The sequence below is a fragment of the Carettochelys insculpta genome, chromosome 18, assembly GCF_033958435.1.
Source record: "Carettochelys insculpta isolate YL-2023 chromosome 18, ASM3395843v1, whole genome shotgun sequence".
Classification (NCBI taxonomy): Eukaryota; Metazoa; Chordata; order Testudines; family Carettochelyidae; genus Carettochelys; species Carettochelys insculpta.
The window spans coordinates 6,619,753-6,645,824 of record NC_134154.1 but is presented as its reverse complement, the minus strand read 5'-3'; the positions used below and the strand labels follow the sequence as shown (position 1 = coordinate 6,645,824).

Genomic DNA, 26,072 nt, shown 5'->3' with positions numbered 1-26,072 from the left:
TCTGGAACTGGATCTTGAATGCATTGTGAGCCAGTGCTGGTGTTCAGGGATTGGGAAGGAGGCGAATACCGACCGTTCTAACGCACTTCAACACAGGATGCTTTGTAAAATTAACTATTTTGAATGGAGTAGTATTTAAAAAGTTCTGTTTCGAGGAAAGTGAGTAGGAATTTGCTACGGAATTCAGTAGAACAGCAATGGCAAAATAGAAAGCAGCTGACTGGTAGCCAGGCCTTAGGAACTAGCACCTATTTATTGCGCTATTAAAAAAATAAAATATTTTTCCTGGTATGAAGAAGCCCAGACGAGCTTTAATTGTCATACTTGGTGACAATCTTAGCGGAGAGTCCAACATGTGAATGGGCTTAAGAGTTTCTGTACCTAATCTGAGCATAAAGGACTTCATTTTGTGGTGTTCTCAATTTAGCGCAAATCATCAGAAAAAAATTTGTATGAGAACACTAAAAACTATTGGGTTTGGGGGGTGAATCTTTAATAAAAATGTTGGAATTAATCTATCCCAGGAGCAGATTATATTCTGTGGAGTGTTATTCTGCTGAGCCAACCTCTAGTAGGCGAAACAGCTACATGAGTGTGAAACATTGCCTTGTGCAGTAAATCCCTTGAGGTAAAAATGAATTGCTTGAAGTAGAAAAGCAGCTTTTTTCTTCAATAGTTTAACAAAGTTTATGATACTAACAATGAAATTGTAATGTCCATTACAAAAGTGTTAAAGGAAAATTGTTCTAAAAATTCCTTTTCATACTAAAATATCTGCAGTTTTACTGTTAAGGAATCAAGCACCAATCCTCTATTATTTTTCCTCTAGTGTGTTAGCCTAGTTTAAATCCCAGAACGACTATATTGTACGTAATGCAGAGAAGTTAGGTATTGTGCTTATCAAAATATCAAATTCTCATTTTTTCTCCTCTGATTTTGCCCAACCCTTCAGCATCCTACTCCAGTCCCTTACACTTTCTTTTTACGTTCCCACATCTTAGTAAGTGCCAACAAATAGGCATTTGTGTAAGAAGAGAGACAGTTGTTTTTCCTTCTGTTAAGTGTGGAGGCAAATATTCTGCTGCTCAGTGCAGTCAGTTCTAGTAGTATTTGATATTTGTTAATGGAATGATATGATTACAGAAGAACCATACCTTTTATTTAAAAATGAGGTTTTTAGCCTTCATGTTTGGGAGGTGAGGGGAATTGGAAGCATGAGTCCCTAGAGCTCAGAGAACAGAAGGGAAATAAAGGCAACACCAGCTTTATCACATTCCAGCTCTTATCATTTGGAGGGCCTGACTTACAATTTTTGAATGTTTGAGGTTGTGAATACTGCTTCTCTCCTGTAATGGATGAAGATTTACATACAACCTCGGTCCCTCGTTCTGAAGGGATAGACTGCTGCTGCTGAGAGAAAAACACTAACATATATCTATTGCTGCTTCTGAGTAGTAGGAAGCCAGAGGCCAGTAATTCTGGGTGCTTTGATTTTTAGGTGCCCAGATTAAGACCTGTTGTACATAATTATATTCAGGGATGCTGAGCCCCCACAACTCCTGTTGAAGATCATGAGAGCAGCAGGTTCTTAGCACTTCTGAAAATCCAGGCCCAGGTGTCTTGGTTTGGTCACACGAGATCAGTGAACAATCTTTGAAAACTTTGGCGTTGCTGTCTGGGGGCATACAGAGAACCATTTCAGCACCCTCTACCTTCATTTATGGAGCTACTGCTACCGTATCTTCAAAGGATATCTACAGTAGACATTCCCTTCATGTACGTTCTGCCTTGGTCATTTGACTCCAACTTTTCTGTCAGAAATAGCGGCAGTGGCTACAGGCAAAGGTGAGTTTGGGTTGCTACCAGTTCTCCTTTGGTGGTAGGAGAAAACTGCTTGAGCCATGATCTCAGTGGAAACCGTATAGGAGAGGAAGAGAAATCATTCCTTTCTGCTGATTTATATACAATCGCTTTTGAGCTGTGTGGAACTAAACCAATTGCCAGAAAAAAAGAAAAGCCGTCACTTTGTCTATGCCATAGTTCCAAATGGTCTGTCTACAAGATTCTCCACTGGGCAGGGACTCTTAGGCTACGTCTACACGTGCACCCAACTTCGAAATAGCTTATTTCGATGTTGCGACATCGAAATAGGCTATTTCGATGAATAACGTCTACACGTCCTCCAGGGCTGGCAACGTCGATGTTCAACTTGGACGTTGCTCAGCCCAACATCGAAATAGGCACAGCGAGGGAACGTCTACACGGCAAAGTAGCACACATCGAAATAAGGGAGCCAGGCACAGCTGCAGACAGGGTCACGGGGCGGACTCAACAGCAAGTCGCTCCCTTAAAGGGCCCCTCCCAGACACACTTTCATTAAACAGTGCAAGATACACAGAGCCAACAACTAGTTGCAGACCCTGTATATGCAGCACGGACCCCCAGCTGCAGCAGCAGCAGCCAGAAGCCCTGGGCTAAGGGCTGCTGCCCACGGTGACCACAGAGCCCCGCAAGGGCTGGAGAGAGAGTATCTCTCAACCCCCCAGCTGATGGCCGCCATGGAGGACCCCTCTATTTCGATGTTGCGGGACGCGGATCGTCTACACGTCCCTACTTCGATGTTGAACGTCGAAGTAGGGCGCTATTCCCATCCGCTCATGGGGTTAGCGACTTCGATGTCTCGCCACCTAACGTCGATTTCAACTTCGAAATAGCGCCCAACACGTGTAGACGTGACGGGCGCTATTTCGAAGTTGGTGCCGCTACTTCGAAGTAGCGTGCACGTGTAGACGCAGCCTTAGTATCACAAATTAATAAAGCAGGTTGCACCTCTCTTGTCGAGCACTCTCAGGACCTGACTGGTCCTGAATGAGGGAATTTGCTTTACGAAGTGAGGTGTCCCTGCCCCCACAGCCTGCTGCCCCTCTATACTGGTGGCTCCACACTACACAGCCCCCTTACTTACAGCCTGGCCTGCGCTGGCTAAATCCCAGATGTGGCTGGGCTGCTAGCCCTGGACCCAGCTGCTGGCTATGTGGATGCTGGTTCCAGCTGTAGCCATGCTACCAGCTGTGTCCCCTTATTGCCCCAGGGAACTGGCTTCAGCCCTCGCTGGGCCACTGAAGCTGCACCAGCCGCTTGGGAACTGGCTTCAGCACCCCCACTGGGCTTCTGGAGCCATGCCGGCCCCGTGGGCACTGGCTTCAGCCCCCACTGGGCTGCTGGCATGGCTCCAGCCCCAGGGTGCCAGGCCAGAGCATCCTCAGGGCCAAGAGATCTCTGGTCTTGGAACATCCATGAACATGCCCAACCAGAGAGTGCTGGTTTTAGGAGGTAGAACTGTAGTAGATAAATGTTTTTTGCAATAATGCATAGAGGCCTCATTTGAGATGGATATCCCATTCTGCGTGGTGCTTTAGAAACATAAGTGGTAGTTTCTGTCCCAAAGAGCTCACAATCTGTGCAGACGTGGTGGGAGAAGGGGAACGATATTAACCCCGTTTTGCAGCTGGGGAACCAATGCACTAAGAGATTATGTGAATTGTCCAACATCGCACAGTCTGTGGCAGAGCTGAGAATTTCCAAAATCTCACAAGCCTCAGGCCATGTCCACACTTAGAGTAAACCCTCGATGCACTGGACCCCGATTTAGAGGACTGTGGGAATAATGCATTGTCTGCGAGGCCCCTTACTGCCCCCAAGAAAGTAAATGCCGGTGACTCACCACAGCAGCTGGAAGAGCCATGTACATGCCCCTCCAGTGGTGGCGACCCCAGCAGCTCCTCCAAGTGGCGGTAGTGGTAGCTCCTTCAGTTCTGGTGAGTTGCCTGCATTTATTTGGGGGCGGGGGGGCGATGTCTGGGGGAGCTTGGCGGGGGGAGGGTGCACTATGGTGAATACAGTAAACTCTCAGATTTAACAGACTTTCAGCATTAACAGACACCCCTCCCTGCATTAGTCCGTTCCAGCCAGGGCTTGCTGTACTTACAAGGTTGCAGTGGCACACCCTTACTGTTACTGCTCTGCTGCTGTAAGTCTCGTAAGAGCCATGTTATGCTCATGCGAGAGAGCGCTGCCCTTGACGTAATCAAAAGAGCTCAACAAGCAGCAGTAGCTATATTGGCAGGAGACACTCTCCTGTATTTGCACACACATACAGATGCTGGCAAAACTTATATTGCTTATGTGTTTTTTTTTCACACCTCTGAGGTACAAAAAGTTTGCTGTCGTAAGTGCTAGTGTAGTCATGTCTGGTGCCTTAACCACAAGACCATCCTTCCTCTCATTTACTATTAGTAGTAGTATTCATTTTTATTACTTGTATAGCGGGAAAAGATTGTTATACGCTTAATAAACAAGGAGAAGCCCAATCTTCTGCTTTGAGGCACTCTCAATCTAAAGGAAAAATTATTCTAAAAGGAAAAAGTTAAGGTGGATGTCTAAGTTGGTGAGAGAGGGGATTGTGTTTAATTGTAAAACTCTGCATCTAAGCACTATGGAACTAGTGAGAAAGAAACTGGTTTTAGAGCTTTTACTGTTTCCATCCAACTGTGATTCCATATTAAACACTAATGTGCACCGGTCCTTTATTTTTTCCATTCCAGATTAATACTCCTCTTTGACCAGGAGTGAGGGAGCTGGTGTGTGGGGTATTCATCTCACATTCTCTTGGCAAACTGTTCCACTCTGCATACAGCTCCAGTACTCTCCCACGTAGCCTGTGCTAGCTTAAACGTAGTTTAAAATATAGTTTTGAGTAAGGATTTGTTATACTATAGCCAGAGGTATTAAGAAGCCATGATAGTCTAACTAACTTAGGCCCAAAAAGGCCTACGCCTTTCTATCTGTCCTGTCAGCAGTAACGCAAGCAGCCAGCGTGGCATGTGGCAGGACGGGACTTTTTGCCAAATGTTTTCCGTAAGAAAGGTTAAGGTCATTTTAGTCACAGTAAGATATGTGCGTAAATCTTCACTATCCAGGGTACATTTCTGACGCCAATTGGTGCCCAAGTTTCTCCCACCAGAAAAGGTGTGAAATTACCAACCAAATTCGGATAAAGGTCACTTGGCGGTGTTTTCCCCTCAATCTTTTATCAGAAACTTGGTCCTAAAAACATTCAGGTTGAGATCATCGGGAAACTTGAGATATCAGTAATTGACAAAGATTCTGTGAGGTCAGCCCCTAATTTAATCATTGTGGTCAAATGGGTATAAAAACCCCTTACTGTTTGAGGGGAAGTGTGCCGGACAGATCCACACCAGGGGTGTTCTTCGCCCCAGTTGGCTCTCTGTCTCTACTAGCTCTATCTCTTTTGATCTTTGTCTTTCCTGGAACAATCTTTTGTTTCTCTTCTTTAACCTAACCGTTGCAATAACTCCTTCCTCACCGATTGAAGCCAGCTGGTCTCTGCTTGTAGAGGGTTCAAAGGAATCAGTGAGTAGTACATCCTGCTTGCTTAGCATAAGTTTAAACCATAAGTGCAGTTAGTTAAGTAACTGGTATTGCTGTTAGAGTATTGTTAAGTGAAATCCTTTGATTGTAACCAGATACCAGTGACTCACCCCTGGTGGGAGGAATGTGTGGCTGCTCCAGTGGTGGCGATGTTTATACAGTGTGACTGTTATACCTTCAGTTTGTATTTAAGTGCTGCTTAAATATCATCATGCTGCTAAATAAACAAACCATAAGTGCTGCTAAAAATATTGTCTGTGTAATCACTGGAAGTCCTGAAAAACTCACCTCTCAGACTCCATTGTTAAGTCAGGAAAGATGCGAACCTTAACTCTGAAACCTTAAGTCAGATGGGCAAGTCTTCCCAAATCCATAAATCCTACTGCCTCCCCGCCCCCTTCTATACCCACCACCCCCAGTTTTATGATTGGTGCCTTTGAACACAAGCTATTAGTGTGGGTCTGCACCACTCTCTTCATTGTGACCTTAATTCAGCTATTAGGTATGGCTTGTGTAATCTGAGAGGCTTGTTTGTTTGGTTGGTTTTTTTGGTATTCTTCAGCGGAATAAAACTAGAGATCATGTGCTTCAGCAAGAGAGCATTCTGTGAGAAGGCAAAACCACCTGGATCTTAAAGGCAGGATTCTTTTGTATGAACAAATCAGTTAGTCACTGGGGACCTGACTCAGTCAACTTTGATGCGTAGGTCAGGCATTGGAAGGCTTATGCCTACCAAAACATCAGTTTTCGGTGTCTGTCTTCTGTGCATGTGAAAATACTGTTGTTGATTAAAAATTTCTGTACATCACCCTTTCAGTGAATGCCAGTCTTAAGGACAGGAGAATTGGTTTAAAAGCTATAATACAGGTTTTGCCATCAGTGGTGTAATAGAGTGAGCAGTGATTCATCTCCTCTTGCACTCTTTCTAGAAAGTTAATGTACGTTGTTGTCATTACATTGGGATCACTTTAATAGGTTTATTTCTAGACTACTTGAAAGTCTTAATGGACCAAATTCTGTACTGAACCGTGGTGTGAATTGGGAATTAGTCCACTAAAATCAGTGGAATTGTGCCAGTATAAGTAGAGAAGACTCACACTCTGCATCTAAGATGTGTTAGTGATGTTGCCATGCGGTGGACTTAAACAAGAATGAGTCCCATTCCTGTCGGATTTGGTGTTAGGGCTCTTATTGTTTTTGCTGTCCTCCTCCCGTCTGTCTTTCCCCAAATCTTTTCAAATATTTTTGGAATGAATAACGTTCTTCTCTTCCAGATATACATCAGGAGATGTGAGGTTGTGGGACACTCGCACCTGGAACTATACAGCTCCCATTCTGGAACCAGTGCATGGCTCTGCTGATCCTGGACTTCAGCCACATGTCTCCTTTGTGAGGATAAACAGCTCTCTGGCTGTAGCGGCTTATGAGGATGGTAAGTAACCCACAACTCTCCTCCCCCTCCTTTTTTTTTTTTTTTTTTTTTTTTAAACAAAAGCTTTACAAAAACGAAGCAGCTGTGCTCAGCTTTTTGTGTCTCTATAATCCTCTGTATACATACACAGTTGAGCATGCTTGCTTTTTATGTGAAAAAGTTGGCCAATAACCCTAAATGCGTTAGGAGGCATTGGAACATAGCACCTATTAAACCTGATGTGTAATTCCCACTGGAACTGCTACACAGAGTTTGAATGCCAGACAGTAATCCAACCAAGCCATCTTAAGCAAATCAACTGCTGTAAAATATTCTTCCTGCAGCCTTGTTGTTCCTGAGGCATGTGTATGGGAATATGGCTAAACTTTGTTTCTCGTTAATCAGAATTGTGCATCTTCACTCTTTACACTGTGCGTATACTCTCTCCAGGGAATATGTAAAGAACATTGCCTTTAATGATACCTTAATTTCCACTAATGTTGGATACCAGTATATGGTGAAGAAGGAACATTTCTTTTTGTAAGCAATACCTCTCGCTTATCTTATCACACATTCTTACCTGTAAAATAAAACCTTTGGCTTACTAGCGTGTTTAATAGGAATATAGTGTAATCCTTACAATCTTTTCCTGTTTAGCATATATCAGGGGGTGTGGGTGTGGGTGTGAGAGAGAGTTGAGGCAGAGTGACTAAGCCAGAAACACATGGTGACAAGTCATGAAAAAAGGGAGTTTTGTGTAAGGTGGATTCATGTAATTGGAATCCTGCTGTAGGAGTATTCCAAGCAAAGCTAATCACCATTATATCTTCCATCCTCCCTGTAAGTTGTCACGTGATTTGAGATCAAAAGAACTGTGACAGGTGGGATCACATAAATCCTCTTGGGGTTATTGCCAGGTTCAAGCCACTGATGCCTGCCTGCTCCTGCTCTCTGGAGCTCCCCACCACTCTGTCCTGCTGGGCCAGAAGCTCTGATCTCCCCCTGTCAAGTCAGAGAGTTGAGGTTCTCACCCCTGCTTCAGAGCAACACAGCACTGAACCATCTCCACCCCAGGAGGACTTGGCTGTAAGGCCACTTATAACACCCTGAAAACCAACCTCTGAAAGAGACTAAACTGCCAGATAAATGCATCTTAGCCTGCCGCACTGAAATAATAGGCCTCAATTTAATTGGTTTAACAGCCGGATCCCTCCTGCTAGCTGTTAAACCAATTAAATCGAATCCTACTCTTTCAGAGTGGCAGGCAGGGAGCCAGAAGAGTGAGCGGCAGCAGCAGTGGGAGCCCCAAATGGCTTCTTAAAGAGCCACATGTGGCTCGGAGCCACCTAGTCAGCTTCCAAAATGGCAGCAGTGCCAGCTCTGTGGGCCAGATTCACGGGAAGAAAAGTGCTGGAACACTGTTCTGGTGTGTTCTGTCAGAAAAAAGCCTTGGGCACACTCCTATTCATATGCCAGTTTTCATGAAGTTTGCGGGGAGGCATGCAACAAGGACTTATTCTTCTCACTGGTCAGAAGAAAAATCTGTTACAGAGCTACAGTATTAGTGCTGATTTTGATACACTGTAATGTCACTAACTGGCAGAGGAGAGAAAAATAGAAGTATGACAGACAAACCAAATCTATGTATTTACTTTTAATTTTTTTAAAACACAAAAGGAAACCTCTTATTGAAACAAAGAATTTTGATTGTATTTGTTGCAGTGTGAACTCTTATCATTGTTTGTTGTCCAGCTGTTAATGATATAAATTGAGCTGGGTCATTTAAGGTCACTATGTTTTATAGCACGAGGCAATTTGATCTCTGGCTTTCTGTTCAGTTTGTGCAAGCGGTGAAGAGTGCAGGGTTCTTTGGTTTTGTATTAGTTTATGTTTTAGTTTTTCCTTGACTACACATCTGCCTATCTATTTGTCTCATGCTTCTTATGTTGAACTGGGTATTTCAGTGTAAGAATAAGTAACTGGTATGAGTAAACCTGCATGTCTTAACTCTCCTGGGAATATTTCTTTATGGACCTTGTGTCAGGTCAATAATTATTCTTATTTGAGAGTCTTAGTCAGAAGAGCTTTGTTTCCATATGCACAGGCATATTTTATTGATTTGCAATCGTTTATTATCATGAATGACAGAGCACATATTTACAGTTCAGTGCAGAGAATTATTCTTCATCTAAGTGACAAACTTCCTAAATTAGTGTGTGCCTTTATATTTTTCCACCTCTCTTCCCTTTGTAAGTTTAAGTAATATACAGAACCCATCTGTTGGTGTTGGAAGGCATGTTGTGAGGCAAAGAATCCAAGGCAAGCAGACTCATTGAGATGACATCAGTTTCTTCCAGTTCAGCAGAGCTCCAGCATGGATGTCCTTGACATTCCAATTGTGCAGAAGAACTAGCAGGCAGATTCTGCTCATTCAGCATTTGCTGATAGCACTATGTATTACAGTTCTGTGGTTGCAAACAATTCTGAGACATAAGAAATATAGCAAGCAAAGGGTTCATCCTGTAGGAATGCTGTCTGTAATTTGTGCCTGCATGCTATGATAGACTGTGACTCTCTGGCTGTGCTGAAGAAAAGTTGAGTTCTGAGTCCTGGTGAGTGCACCCACATATGGTTTTCCATGTGAGTCAACCATAGAGGAAGCAGATGCAAGGAGAGGTAGATGGAAAAACTGTACTGGGAGAAAATGTAAGTTCCATCTTCCATTCCCTGTGCCCACTAGGCACACTGTATGTACACCTGGGGCAATGAGATTTGGCAACTTGATCCACAGTTGTGGTTTTTGAATTCCAACCCACTGGCCTTGTACTTCTTCTGCCTTGTTTCCTATTGTCAGCATTGGCAGTCCTCCAGTTTGATTTTACCACTAATTGAGTTGCACGTTACCGTACTGAAATGAATCAAATCAAAATGCTTTTCCTGGAGCATTAGATAAAGCAGGCAAGGGTTCTGGGTAATGAGCAGATGCTGCTAATGCAGGGACAGTAGCAGCCTTGCCAGGACTCCATCTGCTCCATGCTTGCCTGACTTTGGCCGTAAACAACAGCTTTTGGGGGCCTGAAGTCTAATTTAACTGCCCTCTCCCCCCCAGATTCTCGTGGTTTGACTTTGGAAATTTTCTGTGGTGTAAAATGAGAACATCCTTTTAAGACTTAAGTTGTTGTGTGTTGGTTTAGACTGGAAATAATGTTATTCCCATTTAGGTTAATACTTTGATATCTAATCAGCAGTCTGCATAAATACTTTCATAGGCTTGTACAGAACAAACACAAGTGAATTCTGCACTGATGAGAAAGTACTGACTAATAAGCCTGTTCTGTTAGGATGTGATGCAGCACCCCTTTTGAACTGAAAAACTAGTATCATGATGCAGGATGGTAAGTGAGCGACTATCAAAGCCTTTGCCTTGTTCACCGAGTACCCAATGCTTACAGTAAGAGAAATGGAGTGTTCTTGTGAATAGGTCTACGTGTTGCATACTTGTGAGTTCCAAAACATGGCACAAAATAGTTATAAAACCGAACAGTGTAGCTTTCACATGCTTTAGGCAAGAAGAGGGCCTGGATAAATCTTTCTGTGAATGTACTGTTTCTCTTCTTTGGTAAAAGGTATGTAAAAATTACTGAGATTTTAATGAATTAGAATTAACTGGAATTTTAAGTTTTCTGTCTGAAGACCTGAAAATAATTTTCCAAGTTTTCTTCTGTTTTGTGATTGCCAAGTAAAGGGGTAAATGTAAATATTTTACATTTTACAGATGGGAAAAAAGGAGATACGGAATAGTTTAACTCCAGTGAGTCCTAGAGCTGGGAACAGAATCCAAGGTTTTTTATTTCTAGTTCTAAACTCTGTTCACTGAGCCAGGATGAGAATCTCAACTGTTCAATTATATTCAATGTTTATTTCTATCTTTAGTAGTCCAAAGGACATCCTATGTTGCTGCATATTACTTCAGACTGCGAATGTTTTTTGGCAAAAGTTGAGAATTCAAGATAGTAAGTTGAGACTTCAGGCCAGTTCTAATTTTAAAAAAAAAAAAAGGTTTTTCTAGTGGTTTATTTCCCTATAACTTCAGGCAGTATCATAGTTGTAGATAGTTTAGTATTTCGGATAACGAGTTTGCTGTTATTTTTTCAGTTTTCCCCATTGTAAAATACACTATTTTAAAATAAGAAGATTTACATTTAAGTTAATTTGGATCAACATAGGAAAGGTGGGAGTTGGACTCCTAAACAGAACAGAGGCGAATTAACATTAATGTGAGCGTTTATGCCCGCTCACTCCACCCAAAAACCAAACCCTATAAATCTCACATGACTGTGTTGCTTTGAATCTGAAGTGAGAGGAAGAGATTCCCCTCCCCACAATGCGGAGGCTCAGCTCTCTGTTCTAAAATGGAAGCCACATGGATGATTTTCTCAATAAGGTGCCTTTAGTCTGGCCTATTAACAGTGTTGTCTTAATGAAGAAAAGCTCATGAAACGAACCCCCAGCATGAATTGTCACCACTGTTTCAACTGGAATCTTCAAATCACAGTCCATTTCCACTTAAAAGAATGAGTTAACTGTTAGCTTGTAGCAGTATCAGGCAGTTATCCCCTGTTGTGATAACTCACTAAAAGGGAGATGGGACAGATACTGGTATAGGCTTAGTTTACAAGACAAAGTTTTGCTGGCATAGCGATCAGCTAGGACAATGAGGGAAAAAAATCACATACACCCCCGCCCCCACCCCCCAGCGAACAAAGCCATGCCAGCAAAGCCCCTTGTGAAGATATAACTGCCAAGAGTGGCGCACTTTTGTAAGCTTAGTTAATGCCGTTAGGGGAGGTGGTGTAGCTATGTCCACAGAACTTGTCAACTTATGCTGCGTTTCCACTAGGGGGCTCTGCTGGGATAGACAAGCCCATGCTGACAGCTACATACGTAACACTTAAAAATGTAGCTAAAGATTTTGCTTGTTTGCTTATGCTTATGATGATTAGAGCACTGATGTGAAAACTGTTCAGGTTAGTATGGTGGCAAAGCATGGTCTATGGCATCAGAGACAAATATATGTGAAAGTACATATAAAACTAGTTGTGTGGGAAGCTTCCATTGGTAAAGGGGAACATCTCACTCAAACCTGTATTCAGGGGAAAACCCTACATAGTTGCCTGATTTTAAATAAGCATGTAGAGGCCTCGATCTGAAATCATGGTTGTGTGAGGCACTGCACAAACAAAGAGTGAAAAAAGTGGATGTTAATGCCAAGTGATCATCAGGAAGTGCAAGCATGATGTGTAATATCACAGATCAACAGCTGCACTATCTTGCTGTTAACTGACTGCTTTCTCTTAGTCTCAGAAGCTACGTCTACACTAGCCAAAAACTTCAAAATGGCCATGCAAATTGCCATTTCGAAGTTTACTAATGAAGAGCTGAAATACATATTCAGCGCCTCATTAGAACGTGGGCAGCCGTGGCACTTTAAAATTGACGCAGCTTGACGCCGCTCGGCTCATCCAGACGGGGCTCCTTTTCGAAAGGACGCCGGCTACTTTGAAGTCTCCTTATTCCTATCTGCTCATAGGAATAAGAGGATTTTGAAGTTGGTGGGGTCCTTTCGAAAAGGAACCCCGTCTGGACGAGCCACGCGGCATTGAGCCATGTCAATTTTGAAGTGCCGCGGCTGCCTGCATTCTAATGAGGCGCTGAATATGTATTATGAGGCTGAATATGAGGCGCTTCATTAGTAAACTTCAAAATGGCCATTTGCATGGCCATTTCGACGTTTTTGGCTAGTGTAGGCATGGCCAGAGAGTTACTTGCTCTTTGACAGTCTAACTGAACATCGGTCTCCTTAAGCCAAAAAGGAAAGTAAGTATGTGAGGGTTTCTCAGTCACTCTGTGAATGCTGCACTGTCACAGCTCCATTGGAGCAGAGTTAAGGTTGTGGTGTGACTCTGGCTCGTTGTGGAAGTGCCTTTCTTACTCAATTTTGAATGTTCCTAGCATTTGATGGATTTTTACTTTTTTAAACTGTAAGGCTCTTGGAAGTTATGTGCTCCAACACTGCTGTGTGCTTGCAACCTTAACGTCCACGTAGCAAAGCTTTGTGTGGGAATGAAATATTTGCTTCCTGCTGGAAGCAGGAAGACAGATTAGGTAGAGTAGTGATTTCATCCACTCTGGCATATCTTAAGTTTCAGTCGTTTTAAAAAACACTTTACAATCTGCATTAGGTCAACAGAGGTGTTTTCCACTATAAAAATGGTGCTTCTCTATTTTGTCCCATTAAATCCAATGTGAATGGATGAAGCAAAGGCTGATTTGCCCATTATTTAATGCATTCTCTGGTGCTGTGGATTGGAAGGACCTGCATTCCCATTTCTGTGCTTCATAGTGATGTCTCATGAGAAGTGTTTTGAGTAGGTCCCTACACAATTCATCATCCATTTTGGTCAATTTCACAGTTGTAGGATTTTTAAAATGGTAAATTTCATGATTTCAGATATTTAAATCTGAAATGTCACAGTATTGTAGTTGAAGATGTCCTGACCCAAAAAGGAATTGTGTAAGGGTTGCAAGGTTATTGTAGGGTTTGTTGTAGCACTTCCTTCCTGCTTCGCTACTGTTGGCAGTAGTGCTGTCTTCAGAGCTGGGAAGATAGAAAGCGGTGGCTGCTGCCTGGTAGTCCGGTTCTGACATCTGAGCCACCACCTGCAGCAGTGCAGAAGTAAGGGTGGTATGTTAAATGGAACAAGTGTTTTTAATGTAAAAGGGGTGGGCCACATTTAGAAGGTTGCTGTGTGAAAAGGGGGTCACCAATAGAAAAGTGTGAGAACCACCACTTTAAAGCTCCTATATTTCTTCCCTGCTGGCATCCTGAAGGGGTTTTTTTAACTGTTCTCTGGCACTGAGCAAACCCTATATGCATTTCCCAGGCACACACAAAATTGTGTGCACATCATATTCAATTCACTCGTATAATAGTCAGCTCTTACTCCCCATTCTTTTGCATTTGTCCTTCAAACTGCTGCCCTAGTCATCTTGTGTTCTTGGCGTGATGGTTTAAAGCAATCCTGGAACCTGGTGTCTTCACAAAACCTTAATTTTCCAATCTTATCAATGATGGCTGCATACCCCTGTGTGCTAGAGCTAATATTTTATGTATTTTATTTTTCTGACTTGGAATGTAAGTGTCTTGGGGAAAGACTTGGCGTTTTATCAAATATGTGAAAAACGTGATGTTGACGATTAGTTAAATGAGAGAGTATAGTGTGTGCTCTTTCTATCTGAAATCCAAAGAACACAGCCCTTTTTCCAGTGGCCTTCTGCCTCTCCTAGATGAGAGAGAGCACCTTTTTTCGAACGGTACTTTTTAAAAAAAAAAAAAAAAAAAAAAAGGCATGTGGAGATGCTCCGCTGGCCCTTCTTTAGAAAGAGCAATCCTCATGGTGCCAGATTTTTTGATCCCTAGCCCGTTCGTTCCAAAGAGCAGGGCCTGTGTGAATGCTGTCTATTCAAAGAGCGGATCGATCTTTCGATCCATTTTTTTGTGTGTGGTAATGGTCTTTCAAAAGGTTTTTTGGAAGAGATCTTCCAGAAGAGCTTCTTCCAAAAGCTTGCTGTAGTGTAGGCGTAGTCTGTATGCATAAGCAGAGCCCTTTTCCTGTTTTTAATGGATACCGTGTGCCGTAAACATTTTATGGAAATGATTTTTTTGCTTCTCAAACTCTGAAACCAAAACATTGAATCCTGGAGTGCTCCTTTTTATTCATGAGATAGGACAGGTTTTTGCGTGGTGGGCTTACTTCATACTGTCTTGTGGAAACCACAAAGTTTACAGCAAAACATTTCTTTTGCGATGAGAGAAGGGATTTATTCACTACTCTGTTTCTGTTGTCTCCTCTGACAGTTATTTCAGTGTTGTTGGTCACAGAATGCTAGTGGAGGAGTAGTTTTCCTGCAGAAAAATATGCAGATAGGACCTTCTCCCAATAAATTTACAAATGAACTGATTAGATCTAATTAAAGCGGTAGTTCTGGGTGCAGTACTCAAAACTAAACACCTCTTCTTCCTTTCTCAAAAACTCAGCTAAGCACAATATTGATGTACTCAGTAGCTGATCTAAAGTGCCTGCGATCTCAGCCCTTTTGTGCCTATATGTAGTTGTGGACCTGCTGTCCACTACAAAGTGAGGTAACGGAAAAATCACAACAGCCTTGAGCTACCCTGATGCATAAACTACAGTCCCCAAAACAAACAATAGTCTACACCATCCGTGGAAACCTGTTAACTTGTTTTAGGCATGGGCGCGCATGTGCTATGTGCTAACATTCTATTTTTCAAAACCAGTTCAGCAGTTATTTACCTTTCAGGCAATTAACATAATTTACCATTAGGCTAAGAAGTAATTTGGAAAGTTCTGCTCTGAGTCCTTATGACTCCATCGGGACAGTTTTAGTTGGAACTTATTTTTTTAATGGAAGCCTAATTGCAGTTTTGGCTTTGTGCACACAAACAGAGGCAGCTAACTGTTTAGGCAAACAGCAGATTAATTTAAATATGCATCCCTAATAAAACAAAAATGGTCTCCATTATGGTTCTCATTCCCATGACAAAGAATATAAATATTCTGTGGGAGTGCCATTAGATAGAGTCCTTAAGGAATGTCTACATTACTTTATAGTGGTAGCACTTTCAAGATATCAAATAATCTTTACAAAAGCGAGTATAAATCAATTTAAACTCATTTAGATACCACTTCCACTATGAGCAGTTTCATTACCACATTCTCACTTTGCCTCCTTCGGGACACAGGAGAGGCGTTTGCAAACTGGCATGGGTGCCCGTCCACAGCTGCTTGTCGGAGCCTTAATGTCCCCTTTTGAAGTAGTAGCCACCATTAATCATTTCATCATTAGTTGCCGCGCTCAAGTAGCGGGAAGGCTTCTCCACCTCTGGTCCTGTCAGGCTGAAGAATTGCTGCTCCATTTCAATTCAGGGGTAGCTTGGAAGTGAGCTCTAGCTCACTCTGTGTTCAGCCCTGCGCTACACTAATAACTCCAATTTACACTTGTTCATTGACATTAAAGTGCTTGACTTTATGTACTCTCCTTTTTAAGTGGAATTCTTTTGATTTATGCAGCAAGCCAGTGCAATTGCAACCTTTTACCCACTGATCCGTACCATTGAAGGGATCAATGTTATGTTTCCCTAACCAGGGATACTGTGCTCTTTAGCTTTCAGAACGTGATAATCTTCTGCCTGTAATTCCCCCCCTTTTCCAAAACTTCGAAATTGGGGATTTAAGTAATGGTTGCAAGCTATTGTAACTGCCCTGCTAGGATGAAACCTTTGATTCCACTTTCAGAAGGGCACCAAAATCTTCCATCCTTTCCTCTTGTGCACAATCCAAAACTATACAAAACAGCTTTGAGTGTGAGAATGTGAGGAGGAGGTCACTTGAAGAGCTTAACCTGGCTTCTTGAGGGTGATTCCTTGTCATTAAATTAGGGTAGGTGTAAATAGAGAGGTCTTATATTTGCAGCTCTTTTTTTGGAACTGCTTGTGTTCCAGCAAATGGTCTGTTCTATCTTTAGCGCATTGAGAGGAGTAGGGTCAAGGCACGTACCAATGTTCTCTGAAAGTCAGAACATAAGACTCGCCCAGGGAACGAACAGCTATTACCTACACTAGCGCCCACTTTATGCAACCTGGCAGTGTGCTGGAGTTCCAGTGGCTGTACTCCTGAAATTTTGCTCCAGAACCTGCCCCCTGTGTGTCAACCCTTTCGCTCCTCTCCAGGCACTGCCATGCTTGAACTCGTTTTCTTTATTAAATAGAGTAACAATCGTTTGTTTCGCCTTTTCTATGCAGGGACTATTAATGCTTGGAGTCTCATGATAGGGCGTGAACCTATCCATCATTACCAGCACAATCAAACGATACAGGCTTTGGCCCTTGGCTTAGAGGGAGCAGCCATAGCAACTGCATCTGGCTTCCAGGTCAAGGTGGAAAGCCCTGACGACAGGGGATACTGGGAAACTAGTGCACAGTTTGAAATCCAGAAACTGGTGAGTATTTTCCAGCTGTTCACTTTTGGTTACAGATATTCCAGATCTCCTTCTTCCTGGCCAAGTGAAATCTTACCGTGTCCTTAATAGAATTGTTGCATGAACTGCGTGAGAGCTTTAGCAGCTAGCTGGTATTGCAGTGAGTTAATGCATGAGCCTTTCATCCCTGAAGAGCTGGGATGAAATCCTGGCCTAAACCACAAGTGAAAATGAAGCTGAGCCCATATGGTGTGGGAGGTTTTGTTGTTTTTTAATTATTTTTTGTCAACATTAAACTAAGTTGGCTCATTTGTGGATCAAGGTTTTCTCACATAGAATTTCAGATCAGTGCTGGCTGATGAGTTCTGAAGCAGGATATCACAAGCTAGTTAATGCTGTCACTTGTGAAGCTGTAACGGGTTGCACAGCGTCTTTAGTTTGCACCTTCTGTCTATGGAGTTCTGAGGTTATTTTATGTTTTAAAAAAAAAAAAAAATCCAGAGTTTAGTATGAGCCAGGTCTGTTAAATGGTATGAGGGAGGAAGTAAGCATATTACAGTATAAATGTTCTAATTTCTGACCAGTACAAGAACACAGACCATACCAGGAGTAGCTGTAGACTTCTGATTAAACAGACTCTAATTCTACTTCACCATCTTCTGAATGGAAACAGAATACATAAACAGAACAAAAAAGCCAATTATTTTTACATGTTTTCTAGTAAAATAATTTCACTGGAACTGGGACGCCCTGTCATGTAGTTCTGAAGTGATCCATCATGTTGATTTTTGTGGATTTACAGAAAGATTCTTTCCACTATCTCTGTATGTAATACCAATATCTGCTATTTGAAAGAAACCCTGAAGAGTGTACGTTTTCGGTTGTCTCTGATGTTGGATTAGAAACACTGCGTGCAATTCTCTATTTCAGGGAGTCTCAACTTTTTCCCTGCTGAAAGTCCCAGCAACCCCTCTCCCATTTAGCAGTCTGGCAAAAGCAGCGTGACCAGGATGCCCTGCTCCCCAGTTGAGAACCCCTCAGCAGTTGCACCAGCACATTACTTGAACCTAGCAATGTTTCTGTGGACTTAGCAGTTCTAGCAGAAAACTAAAAGGATTCTAATTCTGGTCACTCCATAAATTTACTATGACCTCATGCAGGTCACCTCCTGCGGCGTGGTAAGTATTTCTGATGACGGTGTAAAGGGATTTTCCTATGAAGCGGAAACTAAGAAATGTCTCTGCTGTTGTAGGTCAAATTACTCTGCCTGGTTCCAGATGTTGTTGGGAGTCCTGTGACTATAGCAGCTGCTGAAGATTCTGTCTACCTCTTGAAAGCGGGAGAGCCGAGCAAAGTTCTCCATTCTGTGTACGGTCAGCCCATCACATGTCTAGATGTCTCTGCCAGGGAGGCAGCCTTTGGAGTAAAAGGCTTTGGCTGGCTGTTGAATGAGACCAACAAGGTATTAAATTCGCAAGTCTTCTGAGTCACATTACAGTAAACTTCTGTGTTGTTTGCCAGGTTACTCAGGGTCTAAGTTCCCTCTAATCTGTGCAGCCGCATAGCTGCCTAACAAACCTGTGCAGGGGTCCAAGGTGGCCACATAAAAAGATGCCTCTTCCCCAGCAGAGTGCTGCCTCTGCCTGCTGGCCCCAGGATGGAGCTGCCACAGCCGGGTGAAGGACGCACCTCCCCTCGTCTAACCTAGCCCCACCGGAACTGCCTTGGCCAGCAGAGAGGTGCTTCTCAGCTGGCTTGCAGCTGCAGTAGTGAGAGGGCTGCAGGCAGCCATCTCTGCTTGGGGAGCCTGTACCTGAAGTCCCTGCCCCCTAGCTGTCTGCACCAGCCCTGAGCCCCTTTCCCTACTACAAACTTGTCGTCTCCACCCCTCTGCCTCAGCCCTGAGCCCCCTCCTGCACTCCAGACCCCTCATCCCCAACCCACCATAGACCCTGCACCTCCACCAAAGCCCTCAATCCCCCTGCTTTCCACCCCCTCCCACACTTCAAACTCCTTGGCCCCATCACTGCCACAGATCATCCATGTGCAGAATGAGTTGTGTGTGCATCAGTGTGGAGGAGATGTGTCACACCTCGTCGCTGTATAATGCACATAACAAAAGTCATTCCTCACATGAACAAAGCGATTAGAGGGAACGCTGCCACCTGGTCGCTACCTCACCTCAGCGCGACACAGTCTTGTGTGTGCCTTCTGCAGTTCAGCGCACTGAAACGGACAGCCTCCGACCCCACCAGCACAGACTTACAGGTTTCTGCAGACCTCGCTTTCAAGGTACAGGCTGTTGTTAGAGGCATACGAACCCTCACACCCTCAGAGCACTTGCTGCGGGCTCTAGCCTGTAACTGGACACTCAGAGTAGTTTGCTCCAAAAAGACAGTGTGTTCCACGCTGGACTGGCACAACTCCGGATGAGGTCCTTTGTACTAGCACAACCCTCTAGTCTGTTTGTAGTGAAAACAAATACTTTGTTATTAAAATAATTAAGATTTAAGAGGTATTGAGAAAGAATGGGAGGAATCTAAATGGGTATTGTCACTCAGTGGAAAAGCTCATGATTGTAAGGACACATTTTTTCAGTGTGCAGATATAACTTCTTAAATATAATCAACACCTACATTTCATAGTGACATGAATGAAAAGGATGATCCTGGCTTTCATTAAGTTGTTGTAGGACACTCTTTATAGATAAATACTGTGACGGCAGAGTGCTAGGGTGAATACATTTGTCAGCCTTGGTGGGAGTTACTGCTAAAGAATATTGAACCTTTTGTCAGTTGGCGCTGAGTGGTTCTTAGTGTCACAACTTTAAATTGTAGAACTTCAGGCCCTTTCAACAATTACCAGAGGCCAAAGGAATTATTTTTGCTTTCTGCGGATAAAGTAGACGGTCAATTTCTGAACACAGCGCTCTGAGGCTTATGTAAATTTTCATCATTTGTTTAGGTAAGCACGAAATGAGGAGATGCCAGCACTTTGGTAGTTTAAACTATACTACAGCTTAAATCAGTGTAATGCATATTGCTTAGAGTATGAATAAACCATCCTCCTGAGCTTTTTTTTTTTTTTTTTAAATATTGACACTAAGAGGCCAATGCAGAATGTGCTGTTCCAGAAATACTATATCCTGGGACTATGTAGATGCAATCAGGGTGCTCCACCGTCCATAGATTTCATAGGGAGAGCCCACTGCTGCCAATATAGCTACTGCCGCTCGCGGAGGTGATTTTATTCTGTAACCAGGAGAGCTCTTGCCTGGTCTCATAGAGTGGGTTCACCAGATAGTAACAGTAGCACAGCTGCATTGGTGCAACTGCAGTGGTGTGTATGTAGACATGCTCTTGGTCAAAAGGCTCATGCAAGTGTCATATTCATTCCCCCGCCTCCCCACAAGAACAAGAGAGTTATCTTCCATTGCTGCAATCCTTTAGGTGGAGTTGTTTTCTTTTTCAAAAATAAACCTACCTGAGGCATCCTAAATAACGAGGTAAAAAACCCTGTTTGTGCAATCCCTGGAGACTATTATTTTTTACTTCAGTCTTTTGAACTACTTCCAAGCTTATAAGAATAGTGAGATGTTGCTTTAGGGGATGGATAAATAATCTTTGTCTGTCTGAAGCCTTCTATAGTGCATTCTGCTACCTTCATAAGCATCTTTTGGCAGTGGCGGTGTTGATAAGCTACAGGTTCCATTTTTGCAACTGCACTGAATCCATGCTTAAAAAACGGATGGCTGAGGCAAGCGCTACAGCTTTTGAATTATTGACACTTAATAGGCACATATTAGTGCTCCAGGGATCAAATGGGCTGAATTCCCCGATGAAATCAATAACTCCATAAAGCTTTTAATTTTTCAGAGAGATTGACATATGTCATTAGCTACATCATACACTTTTTTTTTTAAAGCTTTGGCCTAGCCTCTGGATCAGTCCACTGGACATACTCATCACAGAAACTTTGTATTGCAGAGCAGGAAATTTGATTGTAGAATTTAAGCCTTCACTGTGAAGGATGAGGGGGAGCTTCTAGTTTTTCTAGTGGTATATTTTTTCCCCAAATGTGAATCAGTTCAGGGCTGTCATCCAGAGGCTGCAGACCGATTGAAACTATTGCTCTGGATAATGTGATTTGCCTGAGTCATCTCAATAGAGTATTAATCCTGAAACTTCAGGAAGGCCACTTAAATGTTGTAAATGGTTTTGTTGTGGATGTCTTCATCAGAAACGTACAGCTGCTCTGTGGGTTAACTGTGGTTGAATATCACAAACGTTACAGATTGAAGAAACTTTTTTGGTATTAATTATACCTCACTGGCAGTATGCAGATTGTTCCCTGTATTGCCCAGTACAGGGATAGGAAACCTATGGCATGCAGGCTGGATGTGGCCCATGGCTTCCCTTGATCTGGCCCATGAGGCCTGGAGTTCTCCCCTCTGTCTCAGATCATGTGGCTGGAGTGTTAGTGCCAGCTCATCCCACCATCTGTGTGTCCCCCCGATCTGTGTTACATAGTTGCCCCACTCCTCTGTCTCCTTCCACCTGTACCCATCACCCCAACCCTGCTTTAGCACCCTACCACCTTCCCACACCCTGCAAACCCAGCACGCTTGTGCATCCCTTCCCCAGCCCCCTTGACAACATCTCCCTTCTGCACACTGAACCCTTCCGCGCTCATTTTTGGCCCCTCCCCAGAGCCTTAGGGGCCCCCACAAGACCTGCTAACCCCAGCCTCCCCCAGAAGAGTTAATTCGTCTCTGGGTATAAGCCCTGAACCTTGGTGCTCTCCCTGCTGGGGCTGGAACTCAAGGGGAATGGGGTGAGTGTTTTTTGTCTTGTTCTCAGTTGCAGGGCACGTCAGTGAGGGCTTTTTTTCTCCTCCTTACTTGGGGCTTAGTGAGGCTTCTGGTTTGTGTGTGGCCACTGAGTGATTTTTCTGTGAGTCAGTGGCCCAAAAAACTTCTCCCACCCTGGCTTTGCCCAGTAGCATTTTAAATTATTCATGCAGTGGGTTTTCTGTTGCTTGCTCTGGGAGATTGCTCCTCACTTAACAGATCTTGTTGTTAGGAAATCTTTCCTGGGTCTTTTTTCTGTTTAATTTTCTCACTGATAATTCCTTTGCTCCTGCTCAGGTATGTAGTGAGCTAGTAGGAAAGAGGTGAAGGGGAACCACAACTCCTGGGAGAAGAGAAGGCAAAAGGGGTTGTTGCTGGGTTGGGAACTATGGCAAGTGGTGTGCAAAAGCAGTTCTATCAATTTTCTCCATGTGACACCAAGTAGAATGGGGCAGCTTTCTTTTTGTATAGTTTTGCCTTTGACGTTAATCTGCATTTAGTCTCCTCTTAAAATCCCCTTTCTCTCACACAATACTGAACGAGCCATAATTATCTCTAGGGGTGAAAGGTGCTATGAGGCTATATTGTCTTTATTAATTCCTTTGCCATCCTAATCCAATATTTTTCCCTGACAGAGGTGGGAGGTTAGAAGATAGAATTGCCTCATTCAAGATCATTACATTGGCTATTGCGTTTGTGCCTTGTAAAGGAGTAGAGAAATCCACTTAGAGTCCTTAGCATCATTCAGTGTATTCGGACATATTTCCTAATTTAATTCTGAAGTATTTGGCATTTGATGGCAGATTGCATTAAGCAGTGCATCAATGCACATCGTAATCAGGGCGATGTGACTGAAGCAGTCCAGACGGCTGGGGTGTGTTTGACAAGGACGCTTGCTTGGCATTGCTACACCAGCTGACATCACACCGGAAATTAATTACTAATGTCTATTATGATAATTATTCTCCACACACAGACGTGAAGGGACTTTGCATTGGTTGATTACTTTAGTCACAATTTGACAGTTTGTTTCTATAAGAGCTTTAGATCTCAGACACATATTGGTAGTGAATTCCAGTGCTGCTTGCTAATAGCTAAATCATTCCAGTATACAATCTGCACCCCATTTTGTTTCATACACTGTGTACTGTTGATTATTAGCTGGTGATCATTTTTTGTGGGAGTACTTTTGGCCATTAAATGCTCTGTTTTGTTTTTTGTTGCCAGCCCAATGTGGAAAGTGCTGTTTTCCAGAAATATTTTATCCTGGGACTATTTAGGCACTACCAGAGCACTCTGCAGACCATGGAAAGCATGGGTGTAATGGTTTGAAGCATAATGGGCTAAATTCATCCCTGGTGTAATTTCATTAATGCCAGTAGACTTAAACCAGGGGTGGCATTGGTTCTGTGCATGTGAGAGGGGGGCATTTGTTCAAACCCAGAGTTTGACTAAAATTCACTTCCTTTCTTATTTAATTAACTTTCATTGTCTCTTCCATTGTTAATTTCACTATGTCTTTGGTTATCAGGTCTTCCAAGTTGAGCAAGTGTTTTTACAGTAAACTCTTTCATATCATCTGGAACTCTCAGATAACTGGCATTTTAACCCTAAGTGAATTTTCCATAAGTACAGTAAAGTAAATACAAATAAATGCAGCAAATACAGTATAAGTTTAAAATGTACAGTAATACTGTTGTTGGTAAATGAAGTACTCCGCATACATTTTTGTTTCTTTCTTAATATCTGGATCTTGTTTTTCGTTAGTAGTATACATTTGCCAGATATACCTCTCCATTATCCAGAATATTTGAATATCTGACAACCTCTGTGGTCTCACGGCTGCTGGATATGAAAGAGTTTACTGTATTAAATATAGATTCCTATGTGTAAGTGTGTCTCTTTCCTTTCAAGGTACTGTCTTCTGAACTTGTAATTGTCTTTCTAATTCAAACTGTTAGTTACATCCTGGTACTTAAGTCAGGAAAACTCCGTCTTGTGTGCACACATACAATATAGTATTTAACCAGTAGCTTGCTGAAGATTAATTCAATCTGCCTCCATGATTTTCCATTGAAAACTTGTAAATGTTCATTTAATTAAAAGAACCACTCATTTTTGCAACTTTTTATAAAAATTATGCAAAATGTATTTACGTATGTTTCCTAATGAAAATGACAAGCCACTTTATATATGCCTGCATCAAAACTTGGCACAACGCTTTGACAAGGATCTCTGGTTTTGAAAATATTGCCCTTAGGATGCATCATGAATATTTAAGGAGATTATCTGCAAAGCCAGGCAAATAACTCATTCAGTTTTGAAGACTAACTTGCCTTCGTATTACCCACCCTACTTGTATCAGGCAGAAGGGCAGGTGGGCAGGCAGTGTGTGTGTGGGGGGTGGAGGGACGGGGAGAGGGCATTCTGTATGGTAGATGACTCAGAGCGACCAATATCCCGTCACCTCTGGCTATCTGAACTCATACATCGGTCTTCAGCCACATGTTAAATGAGTTTTGCTGACCTCATTCCAGTCCCTAGCAGACATCTGTCCACAACACAGAACCATCAAGGTTGGCACACTGCTGTATGATTGGCAGGCCCTGCTCAGGAAGAGTCCAGTACTGGAACAGCAGGGGTTGCAGGTGCATTGGCAGAGTTGTTGTGCTGAAGCTTGTACACTGCCTGTGTACACAATGTCTGGCTCTTCTTAGTGCTACTAGCTTTGAGTCTCTTTGACTCTATTCAAATAAAAATTAGAAGGAAAAATAAACCTACATTTGCTTGTAGCTTCATAGATAATTTATATGGCAGGCCATGAGTATTTGGAGGATTCTGTAAAGAGCATTGCCCTGCTGGGAACACTGTAGACTGTTTAGATGATTCCTAACAATGCTTTCATGGATTCTCTGAGCTGAGAGAGCACAGCTTAGGGCTGGGGAGCATAGCTAAGTGCACCTGAGGTAAGAGTTTTTGTTTGCCAGTGTAAAGTCACCTTTGGGATGGCCGGAAAGTCAATTTTCCACATGCTCACAGACATGGTTGTGTTATGAGTCCTGCACAGTGACTTATATCTGGCAAAGACTTGCAAAATAGTCTCTCTGGCTGATTGTCAAAAATTACATCATATTGGAGTAAACTGCTTTTAAATCAAACATCCATTATTCATGCATATTAACCACTTTTTTATTATTTTTTTTTTTTACTGGCTGTTTAGTGTATGATTTACTCTTTTTATCTCTGGCTCTCTTTCTGATTTTTTTTTGTAATACTCTCATCTGCTCTTCTTAAATCTTAGCTCATCTTTAAATTTATGGAGCCAGAACATTGTCTCTGTGTACCAGGCTCAATATGCTGACCTTGCATTTCTTAATAGTCAAATTTCCTGTGTTGCTGTATTATGTGTTATATTTACAGTAGCCGGTGTAACAGTTTATGTTTACACCAGGAAACTCTCCCCTGAAAGCTTGTAAACTTTTTATATTTTTCTCACATGCTTCTGAGTAATAAAATTGAGAACTTGCAGTAGCATCCAGCAAAGGCTAAGCTTAATTTGATGAGATCTGGAAAAACGTAAGCGAGGTAGTTGTATCCACTGTTCCAGATGGTATGTAGATTGAATGTGTCTTGATCCATAGATTTAAAAAAAAAAAAAAAAAAAATAGCCCAGAACCTAAAAAGTTCTGTTCTTTTATTAAAGGAAGCCATGACTGACCAGCAATTCCATTATCCTCCTTATTGCTGAGCAAAGGTTGGCATATACAGGCAACGTGTGCAACATAATCTAGCAGATAGGCCACAGAACTGAAATGAAAATAATGCATATTTTATTTCCAACACTGGCAGAGTCCTCTCATGACTTTGGGCAAGTCATGTAATTTTTCTCTGGTCCTCAGTTTCACACTGTAAAAAAGGGTAATGTTGTGTCTTGTTTAAAGCACTTCGAAATCTTAGGATAGGTCTGTATTTGCCAAGTGGTGTTATTCTTAGCTGTCTGTTCAAATAAATGGAAAGGTAAGATGTTTCAGGAACATGTGTGCCCAGGATGTTATTCCAAAGTGAAGAAGCTAATGATTTCAGTACGGTGACTATTGTTATATGTTTTCCTTATTATTTTATTTGTTAATTATTTACGGTTACATGTATAAAGAGCATTTCACCCATTACTGAAAGGAGGCCACCTCTCGAGTTGCTTACTGGCAACAAAGCACAACAGCTTAGGGCAAGAAGGAAAAACATAACTCCCTACAGAGCAAATCCCGCTTTTTCAGAATGCAATTGCTTGAGCTGGCCTTTAGC

General features: G+C 42.5%; 1 protein-coding gene across 1 annotated transcript in view; it reads left to right on the top strand.

Moving 5' to 3' along the window:
- FBXW8 (F-box and WD repeat domain containing 8) overlaps window positions 1-26,072 on the top strand; it is a 71,951-nt gene that overhangs the window by 27,293 nt on the left and 18,586 nt on the right. Inside the window, exons 5-7 of the mRNA XM_075012896.1 lie at window positions 6,726-6,883; window positions 16,746-16,942; window positions 18,174-18,383. Coding sequence (XP_074868997.1) covers window positions 6,726-6,883; window positions 16,746-16,942; window positions 18,174-18,383 — 565 coding nt within the window. The remainder of the gene's footprint in view (window positions 1-6,725; window positions 6,884-16,745; window positions 16,943-18,173; window positions 18,384-26,072) is intronic.